This window comes from Prosopis cineraria, unplaced genomic scaffold (assembly GCF_029017545.1).
Source record: "Prosopis cineraria cultivar Desert tree isolate PC_DT_omini unplaced genomic scaffold, ASM2901754v1 PC2, whole genome shotgun sequence".
In the NCBI taxonomy this organism is placed as follows: domain Eukaryota; kingdom Viridiplantae; phylum Streptophyta; class Magnoliopsida; order Fabales; family Fabaceae; genus Prosopis; species Prosopis cineraria.
In genome coordinates this window covers 6,601,462-6,624,092 of record NW_026555333.1, presented here as the reverse complement: position 1 = coordinate 6,624,092, position 22,631 = coordinate 6,601,462, and the positions used below count along the sequence as shown (strand labels likewise).

General features: G+C 36.1%; 3 protein-coding genes across 14 annotated transcripts; 1 reads left to right on the top strand and 2 right to left on the bottom strand.

Annotated features, from left to right (window-relative positions):
- Nucleotides 1-973: 973 nt before the first annotated feature.
- Nucleotides 974-5,196, bottom strand: LOC129303232 (probable E3 ubiquitin-protein ligase RHG1A). Of its 4 annotated transcripts, none has more exons than XM_054942396.1 (7): nt 5,003-5,196; nt 4,336-4,719; nt 2,607-3,786; nt 2,454-2,504; nt 2,289-2,387; nt 1,788-1,952; nt 974-1,291 (listed from the first exon to the last, which is right to left on the bottom strand). In XM_054942396.1, the coding sequence occupies exons 3-7, from the start codon at nt 3,762-3,764 to the stop codon at nt 1,133-1,135; spliced, it is 1,632 nt and encodes a 543-aa protein (XP_054798371.1). In that variant the 5' UTR covers nt 3,765-3,786; nt 4,336-4,719; nt 5,003-5,196; the 3' UTR covers nt 974-1,132. The 4 variants fall into 4 exon arrangements, with proteins under 4 accessions (XP_054798371.1, XP_054798373.1, XP_054798372.1 ...); XM_054942398.1 differs by having other exon boundaries at nt 4,574-4,719; XM_054942397.1 differs by having other exon boundaries at nt 2,607-4,702.
- Nucleotides 5,197-10,135: 4,939 nt separating this feature from the next.
- On the top strand, nt 10,136-13,278 carry LOC129299153 (uncharacterized). Of its 3 annotated transcripts, XM_054937609.1 has the most exons (4): nt 10,136-10,399; nt 10,603-10,658; nt 10,868-10,932; nt 11,545-13,278. In XM_054937609.1, exon 4 carries the CDS (start codon nt 11,583-11,585, stop codon nt 12,960-12,962), a length of 1,380 nt encoding a protein of 459 aa, XP_054793584.1. In that variant the 5' UTR covers nt 10,136-10,399; nt 10,603-10,658; nt 10,868-10,932; nt 11,545-11,582; the 3' UTR covers nt 12,963-13,278. The 3 variants fall into 3 exon arrangements, with proteins under 3 accessions (XP_054793584.1, XP_054793590.1, XP_054793597.1); XM_054937615.1 differs by lacking the exon at nt 10,603-10,658; XM_054937622.1 differs by lacking the exon at nt 10,868-10,932.
- Nucleotides 13,279-13,719: 441 nt separating this feature from the next.
- Nucleotides 13,720-20,324, bottom strand: LOC129299111 (pentatricopeptide repeat-containing protein At5g10690). 7 transcript variants are annotated; one of them, XM_054937584.1, is made up of 12 exons: nt 19,963-20,324; nt 19,608-19,790; nt 19,285-19,417; nt 18,971-19,068; nt 18,664-18,825; nt 18,506-18,574; nt 18,084-18,144; nt 17,226-17,458; nt 17,015-17,092; nt 16,559-16,627; nt 16,097-16,273; nt 13,720-14,718 (listed from the first exon to the last, which is right to left on the bottom strand). In XM_054937584.1, the coding sequence occupies exons 1-12, from the start codon at nt 20,155-20,157 to the stop codon at nt 14,401-14,403; spliced, it is 1,776 nt and encodes a 591-aa protein (XP_054793559.1). In that variant the 5' UTR covers nt 20,158-20,324; the 3' UTR covers nt 13,720-14,400. The 7 variants fall into 7 exon arrangements, with proteins under 7 accessions (XP_054793559.1, XP_054793540.1, XP_054793573.1 ...); XM_054937565.1 differs by having other exon boundaries at nt 18,009-18,144; nt 19,012-19,073; nt 19,963-20,321; XM_054937598.1 differs by having other exon boundaries at nt 18,009-18,144; nt 19,012-19,073; nt 19,357-19,417; nt 19,963-20,320.
- Between the last annotated feature and the right edge of the window lie 2,307 nt (nt 20,325-22,631).

Genomic DNA, 22,631 nt, shown 5'->3' with positions numbered 1-22,631 from the left:
ATGCGCCGTTTTGTGGTTACATAAATATTTTTAAAATTAATTATCATAACTTGCAAAAGAAAAGGAGAGAACGACAATTAAGGACTTATTAATAAGATTAATGTCAAATCAAAATTTTTAAGGATTTCTAGTGTTAAAACATAAGAGAAAAGTATTGAATTTGAGAATTTTAAGTGTGAAGAGACTTTAATCTGACATTAATTTTGAAAAAGTACTAAATTTAAGAATTTTAATCACGATATCTTAATTTGATATTAATTTTTTACGAAATCCTCGCTTAAAATGGTACCGTGGCTTCCTTTTTGGATTTGTTCCCGATAGCTTGGAATTTTCTGTCAGATCTCTTTTCGTTTCTTTTTCATTTTCTTTTCAACATTTCATTTTCTGTCAAAATTTTCCTTTTTGAGAGTTTCTTCAAGCTGTCAAGTTAATGGGAAGCACTCAATTTAACTTTTCAAAATCATACTCCACCAGTCTTCTTTTTACAAGAATTTTTTTAATTTTTTAATTCTTTTTACAAGAGACTTTACATGTTTTTAAAAGCATTAGTCGCCCCCTTTCCCTAAATACTCTTGCGGAGAAAAAAGGCTACACTAATTTTAAAAACTCTATTAGAAAAAAGAGTAATTTAAAAAAAGATTGAAAATACGTAACATATTTAACATTAGGAAAACTAATTTTAACTAGTCTTCCTAATGGTGAAAGATATTAAACGTCTTTTATATATAAATAAATAAATAAAAAGATAAGTGAGGACCGCCTTAAAAAACTTGCAGGCCACAATGACAATCTTGGAAAATGACAGTAAGGGTTAATTCTACATTGTCTTCAGTTTCACTCCTCAATACGTGAGAAGGCAGAGAACTAAAAACGACTCTGATTTACCCATTACATTACCGTAGAATTAAAGCAACTAAAATGAAAGTGAATTTTAAAAGTAATGAATCCATCAACAGCTTAACAAGAAGTTCCAGAGTCTGAAGCCCGGAGGCTTGTTTTATTACTTGATGAATAACGGGGACAGAAGGTATTGGCTATTTACACGTAAGACGTGACCAAAAAGAAGAGATAAGAAGTAAAATCATTTTGTACAGAAAGGAGAAGGAAATATGAAACAATGGAATGAATTCATTCAAGGCGTTGAACTTGAAGAAAATGAATGTGATGGTGCCGCAGACGCTTTGCAAATAGGACACCAATTCTTCAGGCGCAGCCATTGCTGTATGCACCCCACATGATATCTATGCTCGCATTGCAGACTTCCCACTTCCTCTGCTTCCACATATTCCTCCTGCAAATTCAGTAGTAAATACATCTTCACTTCTTGTTCTACAATTAATCCATGGTGAATATGATGAGGCAGTCCAACATAGCCTTATTTACATACAAGCTGGAGGCTTGCTTTTATTAAGATTGATTCCAACTCGACTCTCGGTTAAATCCATGTTTTTTAATGGATCAGATGAAGTCAAGATGCATATTCCAATTTGGCTGGCCGAATCCAAGGTAGCGGGACATCAGTTTTGCAAAATTAAATACATACATTTGAAAAAAATGAAATATGTTCCTATTCCTCACTGGAACTCCTAACATTAAAACTAAATTATCTCTCTGTTTTTTTTTTTTTTTTTGGGGGGGGGGGGCAAGTATAAGGATTTTGATCAACTGTAATTCATTGGTTCATAGCCTTTGAAGTATGAGAGTGTTTAATGGCATCCACTTATATCTAATAGGCAAGATGAGTATAACCCATGAAAAAGGCTTCAGTGACTGTGAAGAGAAAGTACCTGGCAGATGCTGCATTTGGTGTCATCCCTATCCGCAACGCAGCTCTCGGCTGCATCATCTGAAGGGGCAAGTTCATAGAAAGCTCTCTTTAGGCACTCTGAGAGTGCTTCCTCCGTTAGAGCTGTGCTTACAGAACCCATCCTCTCTTCCAAAGCCAATAGTTCCTGTAATTTGCATGGAAAATATTGGTGCAAATAGCCAAAAATAAAAGAAAACTAAAATTTTGAATCGCTTCTCAGAGCCATCCCCCACATAATCATGGCTAAATTTCAATCTTCTCTATGGATAAAAAGAGGGCATCATTCTACCAACGAACAACACTTAACAGTTAAATTATATCCCTCAATCCAGCTTTCTTCTTATTCTTCTTGTTTTTTTTTTATTTTGGGCCATCACATGCCTGTTCAAAGAATATTTTCATTCACATGGGGTATAAGGCATAAACAACAAAACACCCCCCTTGGGGTGAGGTCGAAAGGGAAGTAGATTCAGTAACAAACCTCGTATGACATGTTATCAATATCCAATCGCATGTCTCTATGTTGATCATAGAAGTTTAGTCCATTAAGGAACAAGTTGGTCTCCAGTAAAAGAATTTGCTGCAAAGACACAACGTTAAGCGTCAGTAACAGGTTAATTTAAGTCTAGTCAATGTGAAGAATTACCTCATGCGTAAGATCTTCATCTTGTTCAATCCTCTCCAGGGCCAATAATACCTATACACATTCATCAATTGGCGTCCCTGTTGTAAGCTCTCATTTAAGAGCATGATTTAAAAAAAGAAATTATATATTCCCATACTTCACATGGAAATTTACCTCTGCAATACCATCCATGTTGTAGCGCCGAAAGCTGTCCCGGTTTATGAGAGAATTTGTTATCCCATATTCTGAAGGAGATGAGGGCAAAACACCAAATAACCGCTCACTGCTACTACTTGGTCTATTATAAGATCTTGGACTTCTGAGGGGAGTGTCCAACGAGGTATGATGTAATAAATCAGGAGCATTAAGGTCACTGGAATGAGGCAAAGATGATATAGTGATAGGAGATTGATTGGGTAGCGCAGGGTTTTCATTTGCTTGGCTAGAAAGCCTTCCCCTAGCATGACCACTGAATGATCTCCTAGTTCTAACTAATGCAACGTTGCTGTTATCCCTGTGAGGAGGAAAGTTTCTTGATCTTCTTGAATCAGATATAGATATACCATTTCTGGAGCCAGAACTTTGTCCTTCCAATGAAGATCCACTCATCTTCTTACCTCTAGCAGCAGAACTACTTTCTCCTTCACAATTTCTCTTTTTCATCACATCTCTCCTCCTATGCGGGGTTGAATCTGATGATGAACAACCTGAAGGGATGACATCAGATATAGAATTGCATCTGAGGTTCCTCAATCCATACCTACTGACTCCAGTGCGCGTTGCTGAGCCAGAGCTTTTGAATTCTTGACTACTAAGTCCAGGCTTTTGACGAAGATTCCTCCTATTTGTTGTGTTTGATGCTACATTAGAGCTTCCTACTTCCATTGATACGACATTAGTGGACTCTGAACTTGCCACTTCAGCTTGAGGCCCTCTGCGAATTTTTTCAGGTGGTGAGATGATCTCGGAAATTTCTGGTCCATCCTGTAAACTACTCGTTTCACATGGGACAGTCTCTGACTGAGAAGAAAATGTTTTCTGGGGCTCTGTAAGGGACTTTCCCAGGTTGCAAGATCCTGGTAATGCTCTAGAAGAACTTCCAATTGCCTCCTTGCGACTCGAAGGTCGGATTGATGGCCTTGAAGATTTACCTTTTTCAGATGAACCAATTTGAGCACCCTTAGAAGAATTCACTCTGCTGCTGCAACCAGGTCGGCTGCAAAACTGACCATTACGGTCCCTAGCATTAGCACTATCTCTAAGCACATGAGCCATCCCCTTTTTAGGTACTACCACCCCATCTACGGCTCGTTTACCAGAATAATCATCCATCTATTGTTTATTCAATTTAAATCTGCAAAATATTGACATGAAGTATTAAAATTCAAAAGCTCGTACGGAAATCAACCATATCAGTGCAGAGGACAAAACTTCAGTGTACTCATAAAGATGGAAATGGAAACAGCAGCAATGGTAAGCATCATCCCTAACCATGAACATTGTCAGTTTTCAAATTAATTTCTTATATTTCAACGTAAACCCAGAAACTATCCCCAACTCTACGTGTAATATAACCATTTATTTCTTTTTTAATTATTCTAGAGATATACTCAATCACGATGGCAGCTCAAGCGATTATCCAAAATATTCCGAGGTTGGAATCTCTTACCAAAGAGCTTCTACAGAAAGACGACGCGGATTGATTTCATCAAATTAATGTTAAATTTATACACCTTAATATCATTGTTTACATCATATGCCAGGTGGATATAATTTACTTGAGATTTTAGTACTCCCCAAGGACAGTATATTCAGGCAGAATAAACTTTAGGCCCAGAAGAACATAAAGGGAGAATAAACCAATACGTGATGAATGTGAAAAACACTATGATCAATTCAATACCAATCAGGAACACCCATGAACAAAGCTATGAGATGAGCGAGTTCAAGAAGGCAATCTGCCATAGACTCCTCAATAAGAAAGAAGAATAACGAAGATTTGGAGAGTTCATCATTCATGGAATCATCAGATGTAAATAATAGAGCAGGAGGACGCTAATATTATTTGATGTTGCTTCTTATTACTATAATATAATAACAAAGTGGAATAAAGGAGAAGGAAGGGGACTCCTGATAGCCACATGCTCATATTTCATCCAAAATAAGAGGGTCGCCGCGTTTTTTAAGGAGGCTTCACTTCAATTTTTCTCCACACAATCAAGCTCTACACAAGACCTCCTCCGCGATTTCAGAGCTTCCATAAGCTGAAACTACTCACCCAGAGAAACTAATAAAAAGGGGATCAACCCATCAGAATTCTAGCTCTTCCATATCCCCAAGCAATAAAAGTGGGGAATTAAATAAAAAAAAAATCAAAGCCAGAGTCAATCGAATTGGTATAAAAAAAATAACACTGAACACACACACACACACACACACATATTAGATATAAAAGAGACGAGGCCCGGGGAACCGATATCCAATTAACCAATCATTTGGTGGATTGAAAAGAAGAAATTGATTAAAGGGGATTGAACCAAGATGGAAAATCAACAGAGCATGGTGGGTACCTTTGTGTGAGGGAGAAAGCGAAAAGAGAGTTCTGAGACTTGGGAGTTTAGAATCCTGCAGGCTTGAGGGAAAGAAATGAATGAGTCGCTGCTTTTTAGAGAGAGAAGCAAGAACATGAAGGAGGGGGGGTGGAAGATCCTGTGGTCCAATCCAAATGAACAGTTTGTATGGTGAATATAAAAGTGCTTGGGGACGCTGAATCGAAACGAAAAGAAAAAAAACAGAAATAGTAGAAGAGGCGTCGTAGTTGAAAAAGGTCGTTGAAGGAAGAACCAAACCATTGTCGGCCGTTGGATTCAAACTCTAAACGGAAACCCCATTTCCGTCCGTCGATATGCTTTTTCCCCAACCTCACACTCCATTCTCCACCTGCTCTTCGCTGCCTAATCCACCCTTTTCCATTTTTTCTCCACTTCCTTCCTTTAAAATTAACAATTTTTTAAAATAAAAAAATTGTGAACATTCAATGTTTAATCTTATTTATGCTTATTTCTAGAAATAAATGGACGATTAAAATATAAAATCACAAAATTCAAAAGTGGTAGACTTATCACCTTTGAAGCTCAAATCCTATACAATGGCAACTAGTTGAGTTGATTCTTCATTTAAAAAACTTGTTATAAAGATCCTCATACCTATGGGCTGACATGCTTGAAAGCAATTTTTTTATTCAATCAACAAGTTTATCGATAGTTCTGATCATCTTTATAGTTTGGGTCATATTACCATTTTTGCTTATAAGAAAAACTTGGATTCTCTACAAGAAAAAGTTGATCGCTTCGCCTAAAATATTCTTTCAATGCTTGATTACATTAATTCGATTTTGATTGAGAAACAACAATTACAATAGCCTATTGATCCTTTTTATTTATAGCTGTCCTTTTTTTTTTTTAATTGCAAGACCATTTTTTATGCCATTTAGCTAATATATTCATTTGGCATATACTTTCTAAGTATGGCATTTTTTTTCACATAATATAAAAATTTGAGTCAGTTGAATCGATGTATCATTAAATTAGTGTTTTAATGAATTTGGCACATTTTTAACCACTAACAAACTCTTGAATTAATATTTTAATTGATTGAATAACCAGTTCAATTTTAAAATACTTTGTTTGTTGTGTTGATAAAATATAATGACTTAATATTCAAATTTTTATTAGAAGAAGTATTTATTTTAATATTTAATTATGTCTTGAATATAATTATTTTAAATAAAAACTCACAATCAAATAAAACAAGACAAGAAACTACCTCCACTTTCCTTGATAGCGCCCACTTTTAAAGGTGAAATGGAGAAGAGTTGTTCAACATGTGTGATTAATATTATTGAGAAACAAGAAAACGCATTTTGTTCTGCCAAGTCAAGAAAGGCATCATAAATTGGTGAAACAAATTTTTAAAAAAAAAAGAAGGGAAAAAAACATCACGAATAATGACGAATTAATAATCGGCAATTGGTAAATTTCAATGTGACGGTGACGTGATCATCATACATGTTTCACGAGTTTTCTGTATGGTTCATCTCTCTATTCGAGATCAGCCTATACGTTATTTTCACCACACGACAATCTACGCGTACCAACAGTGACAACAAATGTAAGTTGTAACGTAAATTAACAAGACGCGGGAACACATATAATTACCTTGACATAATATTCCATTCACTGTTTTGATTTGTGCATCTTTACTAATAGATTTTTACAGGTCAACATATCATATAACCAACCCAACATTTTATATGCTTTGGTTAGAGAAAGAATTTGGATATCCTCTCTTAACAGAGAAACAAATAAATATTAATGCGAGGTGTAATGTTATTTCATATATATATATATATATATATGAAATAGCTTTGCCCCCCCCCCTTTTTTTAGTTGAGGAGTTCTTCTTGCATAGGCAAATTTATCATTAGCATGTCAAGTAAAAAAATATTTGAATTTTGGAGAGAGAGATGAGAAAGTCAATCAATAATAAATTATGGTAATTTATAAATAAATTTTAAAAGTGGAAAAGTATGGAAGCCAAGTGGACAACTGCCAAACCCATTTCCTTGCCTTTGCTGATGCAAAGCTTTTTATTTTTAAACATAGGGATAAGCCCAACGTCCATCTCTCTTTTGTTGCATTTAAATATTTAATTAATCTATTTAAAAGTTTTCCACTGTATTCACCTGTGTTTTGAACTTTATTCTCTCTCCTTACTTTACCTGAGCCAATCTTTTTTTTTTTAAGTGCCTTTTCTCTACAACTATACAAAATAGTAGACATAATATATGTTGACAAAAAATTGGTCAGCTGAGCTAGCGAAGATAGATTCTGATTTAATCCATTATACATATAATACCATGAGTTCAAATCTTGTTCTAGATAAGAAAACCTTAGTAATAAGTTTTATAAATACCTTTTGAATTCAAATACAAACCGAACTTTTGTGACACGAATTACTAATAAGATTATGTTTATTTAAAAAAAAAAGCTGGTTAAGTGGAGTAAGAGATAATGATGAAAAAAAAAAATCAAAGGAGACGATGGATTAGGGAAAGGAAAGTGGGGGCCACACTCTTGGATGTAATATCTTATTTTTTAGTGAATAGATTAATGCACAATCTTCGCTGCCTTCGCCTCTGCTCATACCAGCTTTGGTTTACATACATGAATGTGCGTGTTATATTATGCAAATTAAAGGTCAACGAATTAATTTGACTTAAATTAAAAGAAAACAGAAATAAATTTAAATATGTAAGGTTTTTTTTTAATTAAAAAGAGGAAGACTGTGTTTGCCGACTATGTAGATTTTATTCTCACATGAGCAAATAAAAAGGTTTGGGGCGTGTTTCAAGAAATAAGCAAAAATCCACTCAATTTATGACCATCGATGTGAATTATTGTCAGAGAACTCCGAAATGCGCCATCTTTAATTAACAATATGATAAGGAATAAAATTTATTTAATCAGAATTGGAATACGTTGTTTTAATGACAACTAACGCACGGGAGTAGAATTAAAAAATTTAAAACAAATATCATCAAATGTATTGATATGATATATTTGAGATGGTTAAATTAGTAAAAGTTTTTTTATTCAATTATTTTTTTGAATACTTTATTTGTATAGATCTTGTTTTTATTTTTAGAGTTTATAGTGAAAAATCTGTTTAGAAAATACATGTTCTCATAATACTTTGAGAATATTAAAAAAAATTAAAATTCTCAATAATCCCTCATTTTTAATTACATAAAAAAATTAAGCATCAGTTTATGAATCATGAAATAAATTATATTTTCATAAATTGGATATAAAAACGAATACAAAGGGATCCCTCTTTTTTTTTTTAATTGTATTATATATTTTTATATTTTTTAGTTCCTATTATTCTTCTTCTTTCATGTGCAAAACAAAAGGGTTACCAAAAAGATACATCAACCACTCAAGTTTTGCCTGTTTAGAGTACTTAAATAGTCGTCATGTTATTTTGTCAGTACAAAATGTATGGTGAAACATCCTGAAAGGTCAAAATCATGAGATAAGAATTGACGATCCAAATCAAAGTTAATTTTTGTTTCTTTTTTTCTTTTTACAGACAATGTTTATGGATGATGGTTAATAAGAGTTGATTGATATTAAGTACAAAGAATAAAAAAAAATACATGAAAAATAAGAAAAGAAATTAAATCTCATTGATTAAAAAAATTAAAAGGCATCGGAAAGTACAACGAATGCATAAAAATAGTCAAATGGACTTAATACTAATGATCAAGAAAATTTAAAAATAAAACTGTTCTTGAATCAATGCTCTCATGAAAGTAGATTAAAAATACATGAAAAATAAAAAAATAAATTAAATCTCATTCATCAAGAAAATTGAAAAGGTATAAGAAAGTACAACGAATGAAAAATGTTAGTCGGATGGAATTAATGTTAACGATTAGATAAATTTAAAAAATAAGACTGCTCTTGAATCAATGCTCTTGTGAAAGCAGATTAAAAATATATGAAAAATAAGAAAATAAATTAAATTTGGTTAATAAATTAAGAGAAATTTTCATATTAACATTAGCCTAAAATCTATTAATCAATGAAAGTAATTTTTTTAAAATGAGAATTCTCTTTAATTAATGCTCTCATGAAATTAAATTAAAAATATATAAAAAAAATAAGAAAATAAATTAAATCTCATTAAATGCTTTTGTAAAAGTAGATTGAAAATATATAAAAAATAAGAAAGTAAATTAAATTTCAATAATGAATCAAGTGAAATTTTTATATTAATAATAATGTTAGTTTAAAATTATTAATCAATGAAAGTTAATTTTTTTTAACTAATCAGATTGAAGCTAGAAGATTTGTTTATATATATATATATATATTGATTATGATTTGATTAGATAGAATACGTTTTTAATGATGTGATAAAGAATGTTATACAGTACATAGACTTCCGAAGAAGAGATGCTCATCTACTAGCGCTTATAAATGGAAAATCACCATAAGATACCATACAAAGAATTTAAATGAAGTCCCATTTAATAAAAAAATTAATTTAAAATTATATGTTCATTACTGGAGTTATCAATGACTGTTGGATAATTAATAATAATAATTATTATTATTATTTAATTGTCAACTGAACAATTCCATTAATAATTATTCAACAATAACTGGTAATCTCAATAAAAATACGAAGCTTCAAAATAACTTTATAATTTCGATATTTAGGTTTTTTGTGTGAGATTTGAAAGTGTTTTCTCATTCATAAATTATCCAACTCGGTACTTGGTTTGCTTTTTGTTCCATGCTTTTTTTATTTTTATTTTTTACTTCCCTTCTACTCGAACCTACTCGATTATAATAAAAAATTGAGTGACATGTTGATTATAACGAAAATACTCAAGTTAAACAGCCAACTTGTGAGATGGTGAAGTTAGGAAGGCGCGTTATTTTTGGGAGATCCATGATTGAAAAAGAATTTACTACCACTCGTCTCCGTCCAACTTTGTAATAAATGCAATTTTTTAATACAAAATTTTTTTCCGGGTTCTTACTTATTGTTGAAATGATGATAAATACTAATAATAAAAGCTAGAGCGACCTTTCGCATGAGATACGACAACGAGCGAAAAGGGGAACAAGAAACAACGAAAATTGTGTGTTTGCAAGACCACACTCGGCGGCTTCGATGTTAAGCTCTTGGATCTTGGTCACATTTTTGTCACCACACAGACTCACATACGTTGATTCCAACGAAAAATATACGATTTTTTTTTTTTTGACAAATTTACAAATAGAAAGAGTCAACAATCCCATCCCATATGTGTCGGATTTTCATCGAGTGGTGCTGGATTAAACTGATGATGAAGGGGCTTCAGTTTCAACTTTCAAGGCCTTCAATAATCTGTGAGTTGTGCGTAATTTGCGCTTCTCTCATCGAATTATTAACCCCTTCACTAACCCCTTCTTCTGTTTCCTCTCTTCCAACCATTCTCTCTTTTTCTTTTTTCTTTGTTTTGTTTTTTTTCTTTTGTTTTTGGGTTTTCCTTTTCTTGTTTCTCTTCTTTGTTCTTGTTCTTCATCATATATTGTCCTCTCATAATTCAAAGCAAATTCATTTCCTCGTTCCCACAAGTTCGCTCTTCCATGAACTTTCTTTCATCAGGTATGTTATCTCAACTTTCACTGTCTTGCTTCTCTATAGTTTTGCTCTTCCTTTCTTTTCAAGATGTTTTTCTTTTGTTCTGTCTCATATATACAATTATACAAAGTTGTGAAAGACAATCATTGTGACTTCTTTACACCTTTGGATAAAAAAAAACCTAAAATCATAGAGGGGCATTATTATTAATATTATCACTATCATTACTTTAGGTTCTCGCTAGTACTCATGCGATGATTAGAATCTTTTAGCTTACATCAAGGCCTTTTCTTTTGCGGTAAGTTTTCTTTTTCTCTTTTGCAAGGTCCTCTTATTCATTATTCTGTGAACAGCCAGATGCTTTGAACATCTAAATTTGGGCCTTCAAGTGTCCCATAAATCCACTTTGCTTGCATTTTTAGGTTTTACATGTAGGATCTTTTTTAAATTCATCATTTATAGACCTTTCATTTAGATTTCTCACGTTTTATATTCATGTATCACAATCTGCAATCCGGGCAAACTCGTGCGAATTTGACCCTCCATCTTTTAACCCCAAAGGGAAAGGGAACAAAGAAAAGAAAAGAAAAGATTTGCTCAAAAAGAAACAAGAAAGAAAGAAAATAAAAGAGATTCCCTACGTTAGTCCAAAGATAACCTCTATCAATTTGTGCCCCTAATTTTTGCTGCTACTACAATTAGGTTGGGCTACAATTGCATGAAATATTTGCTCCCCAAAAGACTATATACAATTATTTTCTTATTTTTAAAGGGATAGAATTTGAACAAAATCAAACGCTTGGTTACTAAAACAAGGTTTTACATAAATGTTTTAGTAAAACTCCAGCACTGGGAATAATAACACTGCAGTTCCTAGCCTTTAATTTTTCTGAGAACGTGGTGCGAGCAGGTTGTTCTGAAGAAAAGTAATAGCAGAAACGAAGATATATGGCAACGGCAAGACCAAAAGAGAATAGTGCAGTTGGGAAGGAGAAGATCATCTCCTCAAACTCTCAAAGCACAAGCACAAAAAAGACCACAAAACCATGCGCTACAAGTGATAAGCCTGCCCCATCATCAGAAAAAGAAAAACAGATCCCAAACTATCTCAGGCCTACCATAAGCTCACGCCATGAGTCCCTCTCTTTGAAGAACAGTAAGATTGATTCTCCCCAGAGGACTGTTATAAACAGAAGAAGATCTTTGGACAAGCCTCCCTCACCTTCACACTTGACTAAACATAGCCAGTCCTCTTCAAGGCTACACAAAGCTCTTGTGTCTCCAGGTCCTAGGGAGAGATCAGGAGCACAGCTTCGACCTCTGTCTTTCTCATCCAGAGGCACCATTCCTTCGAAATCCGGTTCAGACAAGACCTCCAGAACAGCCAAAGATGGGAAACTGTCCGCCAGCACCAGGAGTGTAAGCAGGAGTAGTAAGAGCCCTAGTCCCACACCTAAGAAGGTAGCTCGTGATGGTTCTGCTGCTGCTAACTCAACCAAAGCTCCTAAGAATGATGCTGAAACTAAAGAGGAATTAAAAACTGTTGAAGCGGAAGTTAAAGAAGCTACAATTGAAAAGATTGAAGAAGTGGTGATGAAAGATGACAATGAGCAAGAAGAGAGTGAAAATGCAACTGACCAGATTAATCCACCAGTTGTTGACACTGGAAATGCGCATGAACATAAGAAAGAGCATAAGCAACATCGGGTGGTTGAGGAGTCTAAACCAGGCGAGCCTCAGATTCAAGCTGATAATAATAATGTAATTCCTACAGCATCAGAAGACGAAGAACAGCAGCAACAACAAGAAGCAGCAGTTAGTGTGGCAGAGGAAACAAAAGCGGCCGTTGAGGCAGAGGAAACTGAAAAGGAGGATCCACCGGAGGAGAAAGCTGAAGATGTACATCAAGAGGATGAGGGTAAGAAGGGCCCAGACGAAAGCATTGATCATCCAGAACCAGAAGAGCAAAAAGTTGATGTTGAAGAAAAGGAAGAGGAAAACGACAATGGGGTTGCAGAAGAAAAAGAGAGCCAGAATAACGAAGAGGAAAAGGCAAAGGACGAGAAGGAAGTAGCGGAAGGAGAAACAGAAGAAGGAGTTCAGTTGAAAGAAGGAGAGGATGATGATGATGTGGAGACGGAAGTGAAAGAGGAGAAGGCTGAATTAACACCACCAAAGCAACAAGGGGCAGGAGGGCAAGGGAAGGAGACGACTCAGGTATCAAATGACGTGATAGAAGAAACAGCAAGCAAATTGGAGAAGAGGACGAACAAGGTAAGAGCATTGGCTGGGGCATTTCAGACCGTCATTGACCATCAATCCAAATGAAACAGGCACGCTACATATTTCATGTGTAATATTTGAAAATTAAATAATCACGAAGTATGATGATTTTTTTTAGAACAAAGCATTCTTTATTCATATTTCGTGATCATTTCATTTTTCAGTATGAAGAAGTTATTACATAAGTTCTCATATATCCCTCCAGACCCAAAGTAGCAAGGTTGTCAACTTCATCATTTTTCCAAGCTACTTTGTAATTTGTAAATCATTTCATCAATATGTGATAACATTTCTCTGTATAATCTGCCACAGATGATCATATACTTAAACAAATCAACCAATATCACCTCTCTTTTATTGAGCTGTAAATGGACAAAGCTAATCGATGCCTGTTTATTTTGACACTAACTATTTTCTTTGTTGAGGAACTGGGCAAGTTATTGACTAAAGCTATGGTTGTGCATAGGCGAAGTCATTCAGGTAATAGTGTTACAAAGGTCTCGCTAGATTAGGCAATTTTAACTCGATGTATCATTTACTCCTGAAATCACCAAATTCTCAAAGACCTAGCTTCTAGACTTAAAGGAGAATCTGGAATCAGGAAAACGTAGCGTTAGTGAGTGCGTGCATGTAAATTGTGGATTTTTCACGAGTTGCCTCCCTAGTTTTTAAAAATGAACTTTAAGTTCACAAAATAAATGTATCTGAAAAGGAGGAGATATATCCCCACTACCCATTGTTGCCATCATCTGCTTTAATTAGTCCCAAGCAATTAATCCGAAATAATGACTGAAGGACCAAATTGAAACCAAAAGGGAGAAGACAAGAGCACTTAACAAGTTAAAGTATATACAACTTTCTAAATGATGCGACAGGGCATCACTAAATCTGCCAAAAATTGGTAAACTCGTGTCATGGGAGTTTGCAAGGCATCTAGTTAATTTTGAACTGCAAAAACAGAAGGATATATCTCTGGACCTAGGCACCTTGAGGGCAGCAATACTTTTTCACCATGCTGTATCGAGAATGCAGCACGCCCTCCAGTATCCTCCATAATCAGTTTAAGCATTTCTTGTAAGCATATGAAGCAGAAAACTTTAAAGGAGAGTCACGTTAAAAGTGGCTTATCAACAGTATATTAATTTTCATTCTCAACAGCATGCTTTGGCAGAGGGACGATAGACTAGGTAACAGGAAGAAGAGAAAAAAAGTAAAGGGAGGCAGAGGTAGCTTTCATATTTGGGAGCTTCAGAAGCAGAATCGGAGGGCAAAACCCCAAATATCCACTAGAGTCCATTTTATCACATTATCCAACTTTGATGGCTTTTGCAAGCCTACTTTCTATCCCTTCCTCCCCCCACCCTTCTTTCTCCTTCCCTTTCAACTCTCTAAAAAGAAAACTTTTATAGTGGCCACTCAATTTAGTTCCGATGGGCAAAACTGTGCATAACATCCTGAAACACCTAAGCATGGTATAGCACTATTATCTTCTAAAGATTGAAAGTTTTGGCCCTAGTGACTCAAATGCAGGTGTGATAAGCCTATACAATTGTTCTGATGTAAAAACTCCAACTGCCCTTGAGCTGTATGCAGTGCCATATGAACTGGTGTACTTTACAATGACAACCATTGGGTAGCCCTTGTCCAAAATCATATCAACAACATGACCAACTGACGTCGTAGTTGTAACAGTGGGAGGCGGGCTTCTCATCATTGTTGAAAGTGGAGCATTCGAGTCCAACTGCACGATGAATTCATTGAATAACCAAATAAATAAAGGTCTGGTGCAGAAATTGCCATCCTGTGAATAAAATAACCGAGTACCAATAGTAATGTTGTCTACATACTGTCTGTCCATACAACAATTGAAGAAAGTGGGAATATAAAATTACCTATTAAATAGTTATCACTGGTTATCATTTTCATACTAGTTATAGTATAATTTACTTGTTGGGTTATATGGCAATTTGGACCCTGAACTATAGGCTCAAGGACGATTTGAATTCTAAACTCGTGTTTAATACATTTTGAGCTTTAAACAATTAAACTTGGGGCTAAATCGTTAAATTGAAATAAACATCCGTTTTTCAAGTGGTGGGGCCCAGAGAGGTGGTATGGACTCTCTCTCTCTCTCTGATTCTGACTCTTTGCATTCCCACGTGGCTAAGATCATGGTGCTCAGTGTTGTGATCAAATCATCGAGACAGCGATCAATTTCCCATTTTAATGGTTCATGTGTGGCATAGTTCTGGAAGTGTTGCTTGTGAGCTACTTGTGATGGTCCTCATCTCCCCACAATTATGGTGCTTCATCATCAACTCTATAGAAGCTTAAGCTTTTTCAAGTGAAATTCTTTTAAAATCTTGAATTTAATTAATTTAACTCACGCTATTAGCAACACTTTTTGCCTTTGATTTGTGTTATGACGTCACATTGTGCCTTTTGGGTGTGCATATACATAGTGCTTTTTGCCCTAACCAAACTTTTTGGGTGATACGTCTTCATTTCAGCTAGAGAACAGCAACAACTGCAAATTGAGTAAAGAAATCGCCAAAAGAATGTAGCAGCTAAGGTATCTTTGAATGTTGGATTCTTCAACGTGAGAAAGATTAATTGAAAAATGAGTTTGAATGAATTGTGCATGTATGCTTGTAAATCAGTGTGTGCGCGTCTGTTGATGGCAGGTGCATGAAAGTTGAAGATCTTCGAGGACTCTCCATGTATGTAGAGAGAGAGAGAGACAGAGGAGGGAGGAAACATGCCACCTAGGAATGCAAAGAGCCAAAGAAAGGGGGGGGGAGAGAGAATCCATGTCACCTATCTAGGTCCTATCACTTGGGGAAAAAAAAAACGTCTTTTTATTTCAATTTAACAATAGGGACTAAATTACTCCAAATTTAACTGTTTAGGGTTTAAAATGTTACCAAATACAGGTTTAGATTTCAAATCGCCCTTAAGCCTATACCTCAAAGTCAAAATTGCCATTTAACCTCTCTCTCTTTTCTTTGGCCAGAAGTTATAGTATAATATAAAATGAAATTTTAAAGATGTCATTTCTTTGTCCATGCATGAATGGACCAGCTTCAATATTTATAAGATGTTCATGCATAGTGCAAAATTGAATGACATCAAAGACTTATAATAGTTGACAACAAAGTTCCAAGCTAAAACAGGAGTACCTGAGTGCAGTCTTCATGGTGCACCAACCCAATACAGCTGCCCCAATCATCTACTATTGGAATAACTGTGTCGGTAAAGAAACGCATAACCACTTCCTTCAATTGTACGGTGCCTTGTAGTGGTCCAGTTGCTTCAAATGGCAACATGAATCTCTCAACTGGTTCAGCAGGTGAAACCTAAAGCCAGAAAGTGCAACCATGCAACCAGAAAGGTTTCTAAGAATAAAATTTTAATCGAACTGTCAGTTAAAGGCCAAAACATTTGAAAAATAAGACATTTATAATTGATTTGCGTTCAAGTGTGAAAACCTTTAAAAGTGTCAAGTTTTAATAGGCATCAAGGAACTTTAGTAATCACACTCAGTTCTGCATACTTGTGCAAACAAGTACTCAAAGTCATCATTTAAAATGACTCACAATGCAACCTAGTTCAAAGGATGCTAAGAAACATACTGTAGGTACCTTAGGAAGTAGGTAAGGACTGAATATGGATTTTGAGAATCCCAATGTGGCCTCAATGCGCAAAGTCACCTAGATTAAAGAGCACAAGGTTGACAACATCAACTTCTATGGAGAGGCACCAAAAAAATAAAAAGAAGAGCATCAATGAAGCATCAGTTCAGTAAATTTTTTTACTTTTTCATGATATTTGACATTAAATTTTGAACAAAATTAGCCAAGGCAAACTATGGAGGGCAAAGCCAAAAAGTTGATCCACCAAACACTGGTTAAGAGCCAAAGCTGTGCCAAGGAGACTCCCCACGCATTCTTAAAATAGACCACCATACAAGTAAAAATCTACCCAAACAGCTTAGCATGATAAGAAATTGCATTTGCCATGCATGGAAGACCCTCCACAAATAGTGGCTAGTTTTTGAAACAAGGATAATCATGTTCAATAAAACTTGCATTACACACCAGGCCTCCACGACTTGTCCATGATATACCCCTCCACTTTGAAGCAATATTAATAAGAGTTTCAAGGGCAACATCAACCTGGCAAACACACATCAAAGTCAGTCAATCCTTGACTTGGTAAAATAGCCAATGGTTCAGGTGTAAAAGACAGAACCAAGAAAAACAAAGGGCCTCTTCAACCTCAGAGTTGACAACCACTCATCAAGATCACCTGACCACTATTCAGTGCCGCTTCCATGAGAAGATGATCAGCTTCTTCTTGGGCAACTGGCAAGATGGTTCCCGCAGAATCTGGCAAAAGCCGCCTATGCAAGTTTCTGACAACACTGTAATCTCCTCTAGTAGCAAAAGCACGCATCATGGAAAGATAAAGGTGAGGCTTGGGCCTCAACTCTGGATTCCAACCAGCAAGCTTCAGTATTTCTCCAAAGATGCATTGAGCACCTGAATGCCCAAAAGATAGTCCGACAAGGAAAAGAGAAACGACATACAAAATAATCAACTGATGAGTGAAATAAAAGGACCGACCACAAGCAAAAAGACTAATTGTTTTCTTTCCAGAAAGTAAAATTCCTCAATATCCACACAAACTTCACAGTGAAAAGAACAGCAAGTTAAAATTCAACCAGCAAGCCGGACTGCCAAACATATATTAATCAAGACATAACAGTAGCATCCTCATTATTATAGTTATTATTTTGAGATAAATAGCAACTAAAGATTACGGGAGCAGTTTGATAATTGTAATGTTGACTTGACTTACAATAATGCAAAATAAACAACTAGCTCTTTTCTTTTTCAGCAACAACTAGCAGTTTGTTTAGTAGCTAGTAATTTCTTGTCTTCAACTAGTATTGTTAGAGGCAGAATTTCTCCTATTGGTAGCCACCAAAATCATCTATTCTGACGACCATAACTCCACATCATTTTTTTTTTTATGCTGTTCCCACAATTTCTGTTCAATAACAGAACAGCAAATAAAATAACAGCATACCCCTAATTGAGCCACAGTTTAATAAAGCATCAATTATTGCAGTGTAAGCTGTTCGATCAATATACAATTCCTGACATGATTTCATTTCCAGCACTGCTTTCAGGACTGACGAGAGATCTTTGGCCTGCCCAAAACCCTGCATTTAAAAGAAAAGACTAAGAGATAGAAAAAAGAGAACCCTGACCCCCAAGCCTGACAAAAATATAAATCTTGCTTTCTGATGCAACCTGGTCATAATTTCTCAACTACAAATAGAAGCTACACAAGAGGCCACGCCTTTTTTGTTTTTCTTGGGCAAAAAGCAAGTTGCATATAATAGATTATTGTTCATGCTGTCAGAGTATAAACATCTATTTTAATAAAACTACTGAAATAACAATAAATAACACAATACAATCCTTTTTTTAATAAAAAATTGAAATTTTTCGGAATTCACTAATCTATACCATGAAGATTAACAATGGACTCATAAAACAGAAAAATGTGATAGCACAGACCTTGAGCAGTGTTGTGTATGTCACGATATCTGGCAAAACATCATTTTGGGTAGATCTCTGTGCTTCACCCTATAAAAACAAAAATTATAATTTCAGAAACCTCCATAGATCTCACTCTACAGAAAATAAGTGATAGCTCTTGAATGCATACTAGTTACCTTCATGTTTTCAAAAAATTGCATTGCAGTATCCATGTTTTGACTCTTGACGCATGCTAATATGAGAGTGTTGTAGGTGAGCCTGTCAGGCTTCATTCCATGACGTAATATTTCATTGTGCAAGTTTACAGCATCTTGAGGAAAACCTGCGGTGATATACCCCTAGAATTCAAAAAAGTAAAAACTCTTCAAGGTTAAAGATTGTTAAGATTTGTCTTACCTCTTTGCAATCACTACTAGTTACTAACGCAAAGCACCATTCATACGGAAACTTTGTTTCTTGAGAGATCAAATAAAAGAGCAAAACCTTTATGAGTAAGTTGTATACTGAGACTGAGAAATTGCCACCTTCACGAAGTAGATAACCATAACGAGCGAGGAGGCCATTTGCACGACGTAAATCTCCTGCACTATAGCATTGCATGTAAAGCATCATCAGTCAACACAGGCTTTTGGATTTGACAGGGGCCAGAATTCATCTTATCAACTAGCACAAAGCAGTCTGAAGCTTAAAGTGCCTCATGACACCGTAGACTGATTCATCCTTCAGCTAATTTCCGTCCTCAATTACAGTAAACCAGTTGAGCGATAAATAAGTGTGGAGCAGACCTTCTGACTCACCTGCATCAATTATGGCATTTAGCAGACCAAAGATCAACGATGCTGACAACTTCGGATTTCCAGGCGCAGTACCTTTATCCACGGATTCAAGCAATTGAAAGGCTTCATCAACTTTCCGCATCTCGCCTAAGCCCTTTATTACATTAAAAAAACAAAAAAACAAAAGTTCCAACCATGCTCAGAAAGAACACACAATCGTTTAGCCAAGATAAGTGCATTAGTAGAAAGAAGGAGACTATATTCTAAACGGATGATTACTTAGTTATGGCTATACTATATGCATCACATAAAGGGAAAATGCAAGAAACGATTGATTGCAACACCTTTAAAAGCGTGGCATACGTGACAGTATCCACGCCACAGCTCCCCGGTTTTGTCATCTCATTAAATATCCTAAGAGCTGAATCAATATCACCGCAGTGAACACAGGCCTCCACGACCGCGTTCATGACAATGGTGTTCAGCTTCCCAAAACGTTTCTTGGCAATTTCAATCTCTTCGAATATCTGAGGAAGAACACCATCAAGCGCAAGTGTTAATGTTCCCCCCAATCGTATTCACCGATGAAAATAGCCCAAACCGAACGGAAGAAAGACAAGATTCATTTTCCCCCGTAATCAAAGCAGAGCAGCAGCTAGTAGCAACATAGAAGAAGACAATTGAAGGGGAGAAAAGAACCTGTTGAAGCTGCCTTCGGCGTGTGAGTTGGACGATTCGGGAAGTGAAGCACTTAAGGTTCTTTAAACGCGGATTGGCGGTGGTCTTCAAGCGACGCCGTGTCGGAGCAGAAGAAAATGTGACAAGAAAGGAAGAAAGTGGCTTTGAGTTAGATTGTGTAGGAGCAAAGTAGGACAGAATGTGAGTTTCGAGCATTGTTGGAGGTGGCAAGGAAGTCGAATGATACAAAGAAGGAGGTGGCTACCCATCGACCATGGAATACAGCGTAACAGGGAGAAGCTCCGACAGGATAAAATGCCCCATGAATGTGGATATTTCACTCTCAGACCCGTGGAAGTGAATCAAATGGCGGAGAATTGTGTGGCAGAAATGAGATCAGGCCCTACGCCCTGGGCTACGTAATGGGCCTTACCCAATGAATAAGACTGGACTGCGGTGGTGGGCCCATCCTCTTATTTTCTTTTAAACCGACAGTGATATGTGCTGGTCACAGGCTTTGACAAGAAGGGATCAATCAAGAACGGAGCCAGATTCATTTGCAGTAAGCGCCTTTTCTTACGGAATAAAAATAAAACACCGTCTGCCGTCTAATTAGAATTGTCATGCATGGATGGATTCGGTTGCGCTACAACAAATTTTTATCCTGCGGCTTGTGTATTTTTTTGTTTTTTTTAACGTTGGAAAGTTACGTCAAGTTGTTTGGAAGTGACAGGTGACAAATGACACACGTCTACTGCGGGCATGAAAGAGTGTGTGAATGAAATGGACGTCAAGTTTTTTAAAATGAAAGAAGTGGAACAGATGCAAGGGAGCGCCGCGATCACCTACTCAACAAGATCATTGAGGGGCGCGCAAATCTTGAGGGGGGGCTGTTATGCTCACTGTTTGTGATTGTGAAGGCAGTGAAAATTATGACACTTGTGGTTTTTGTTTTACAAGAAAACAACGCTTGTGGTCATCCATAAATGATTGAAGAAACCGAAGAGGAGGCCATTAATTGGAGAATTAAATAGACAATGGTCCAAGAAGAACCACATGAAAATCTGGAGAGCACTTCATCTTGGACCGATGGCTGGTATAATAAATAGAGCAGTCAATTAGGGTCGAGCTTGTAGGGCCGACCTTTTTAGGTTTGAAAAAATTAAAGGTCAAACTTCTATTTTAATTTTAAAAAAGTAAATCGGGCTTAAAAGGTTTTTAAGCCCGAAAATAAAAGGGCCGGCCCTTTAGGGTCAGGGCAGGCCCTTTTAAGCCCTAGTATTTTTTTTTTGAAAAAAAACATCAGTTCTTGGTCTCGCCTCTCGGTCCAGAGCTCCAGGGACCAGATGTCCAGATCCACTCCAGGTCTCTAGCACACTACACGCACGATCCAGATCCTCTCGCCTCTCGGTCTAGATCCTCTCGGTCCAGATCCACTCCAGACGCATGTGACTGAATGATTAACAGAGTAAGCATTAAGCAAGGAACCCTAGTCTCATTCATTTCAAGTTTTCAACTTCATTCGTGCAGTCGTGCCTCATCTTCTTTCATCTTCGTGCTTGGCAGTCAGCTCGTCTCGGTCAGCTCCTTTCATCTTCGCCGTCGCCTCAGCTTAGTCCGGTCATGCTTCATCTACTTAGCTACCCAGTCCGATTTTGGGTTCTCTTTTGTGCTCAGTCTGATCGTCCTTCATCTTCCTCAGCTCAGTTCGGTCATCCTCCATCTTCTTTGCCTCAGTCCGACCGTGATTACTTTGAGTTTCAGCATCTATTCTTCGCCTCTTCAGCTCATCAATCTGCTATGCTTATCTGATCGAAAAACAAAGCCTTCTCATCCTTGGTAAATTCCTCATTTGCTCAGAAAATATAGCCTCATCCTCCTCGGTATATTCCTCTCTGCTTAGAAAACAGAGCTTTCTCGTCCTCGGTATATTCCTCATCTGATCTGAGTATTCTGTTTATGTATGGAAAATATGAACTTTTTGCCAAAATGATAGGAAAACCAAAATCTGAACATCTATTTTTTAAAAATATTCCTAAGACATGGTATTATTATTTGTTGCCTTGCCCTGTTAAAATGACTTATACCTATAAAATATATCTTTCTGCATAGTCATTGAAATTAAGGAAGCTTTGTGAATTTTATTAATTTTTTTTTTACAGTTCAGTATGTCTTCCTCACAAAAGAGGAAGGCAATTGATATTGGTTCTGGAAGTAATGTTGACACCAAAGGTAGTGGAAGTAGATCAACAGCAACACAATCTAAGGATAAAGAATTATTGCCTCCCCCTAGTACTGGAAAAAGAAAGGTATCTGCTACTCTAACTCAAAACATTGAGGAGTCCCAAGTTGAAGCTAAAAAGGGCAGAACTTATACTTCTGATGTGTGGAGCTATTTTACTCGAGTTATTGTTAATGATAAGGTAAAGGCACAGTGTAATGGTTGTCAGGGATTATTTGCTTCAGGTAGGGCTAATGGAACTTCACATCTAAGTTGTCATGTTAAGTCATGTAAAGTTTTAGAAAAATTTCATGATGTTGGGGTTATGTTGATGGATAAAGATGGAAACCTTAGGTCTCAAAAAGTTGATGCTAAGCGTATTCGAGAAATAATTACCATGGCCACAATTGTACATGATCTGCCTTATTCATTTGTTGAATATACATGGATTAAGGAATTGATTATGACT

Bases quoted from the DNA above. Each gene is read 5' to 3' on its own strand.
- LOC129303232 (XM_054942396.1), bottom strand. From the start codon at position 3,764: ATGGATGATTATTCTGGTAAACGAGCCGTAGATGGGGTGGTAGTACCT. The intron at 2,505-2,606 runs GTAAATTTCCAT...GAATGTGTATAG, and splicing joins ACATGGATGGTATTGCAGAG to GTATTATTGGCCCTGGAGAG. The intron at 1,953-2,288 runs GTTTGTTACTGA...TGCAAATTACAG, and splicing joins TTGATAACATGTCATACGAG to GAACTATTGGCTTTGGAAGA.
- LOC129299153 (XM_054937615.1), top strand. From the start codon at position 11,583: ATGGCAACGGCAAGACCAAAAGAGAATAGTGCAGTTGGGAAGGAGAAG.
- LOC129299111 (XM_054937556.1), bottom strand. From the start codon at position 20,157: ATGCTCGAAACTCACATTCTGTCCTACTTTGCTCCTACACAATCTAAC. The intron at 18,826-18,970 runs GTTTTGCTCTTT...TTTGAATTCTAG, and splicing joins TATACAACTTACTCATAAAG to GGGTATATCACCGCAGGTTT. The intron at 16,628-17,014 runs GTGTGTAATGCA...TCTTTAATCTAG, and splicing joins GGACAAGTCGTGGAGGCCTG to GTGACTTTGCGCATTGAGGC.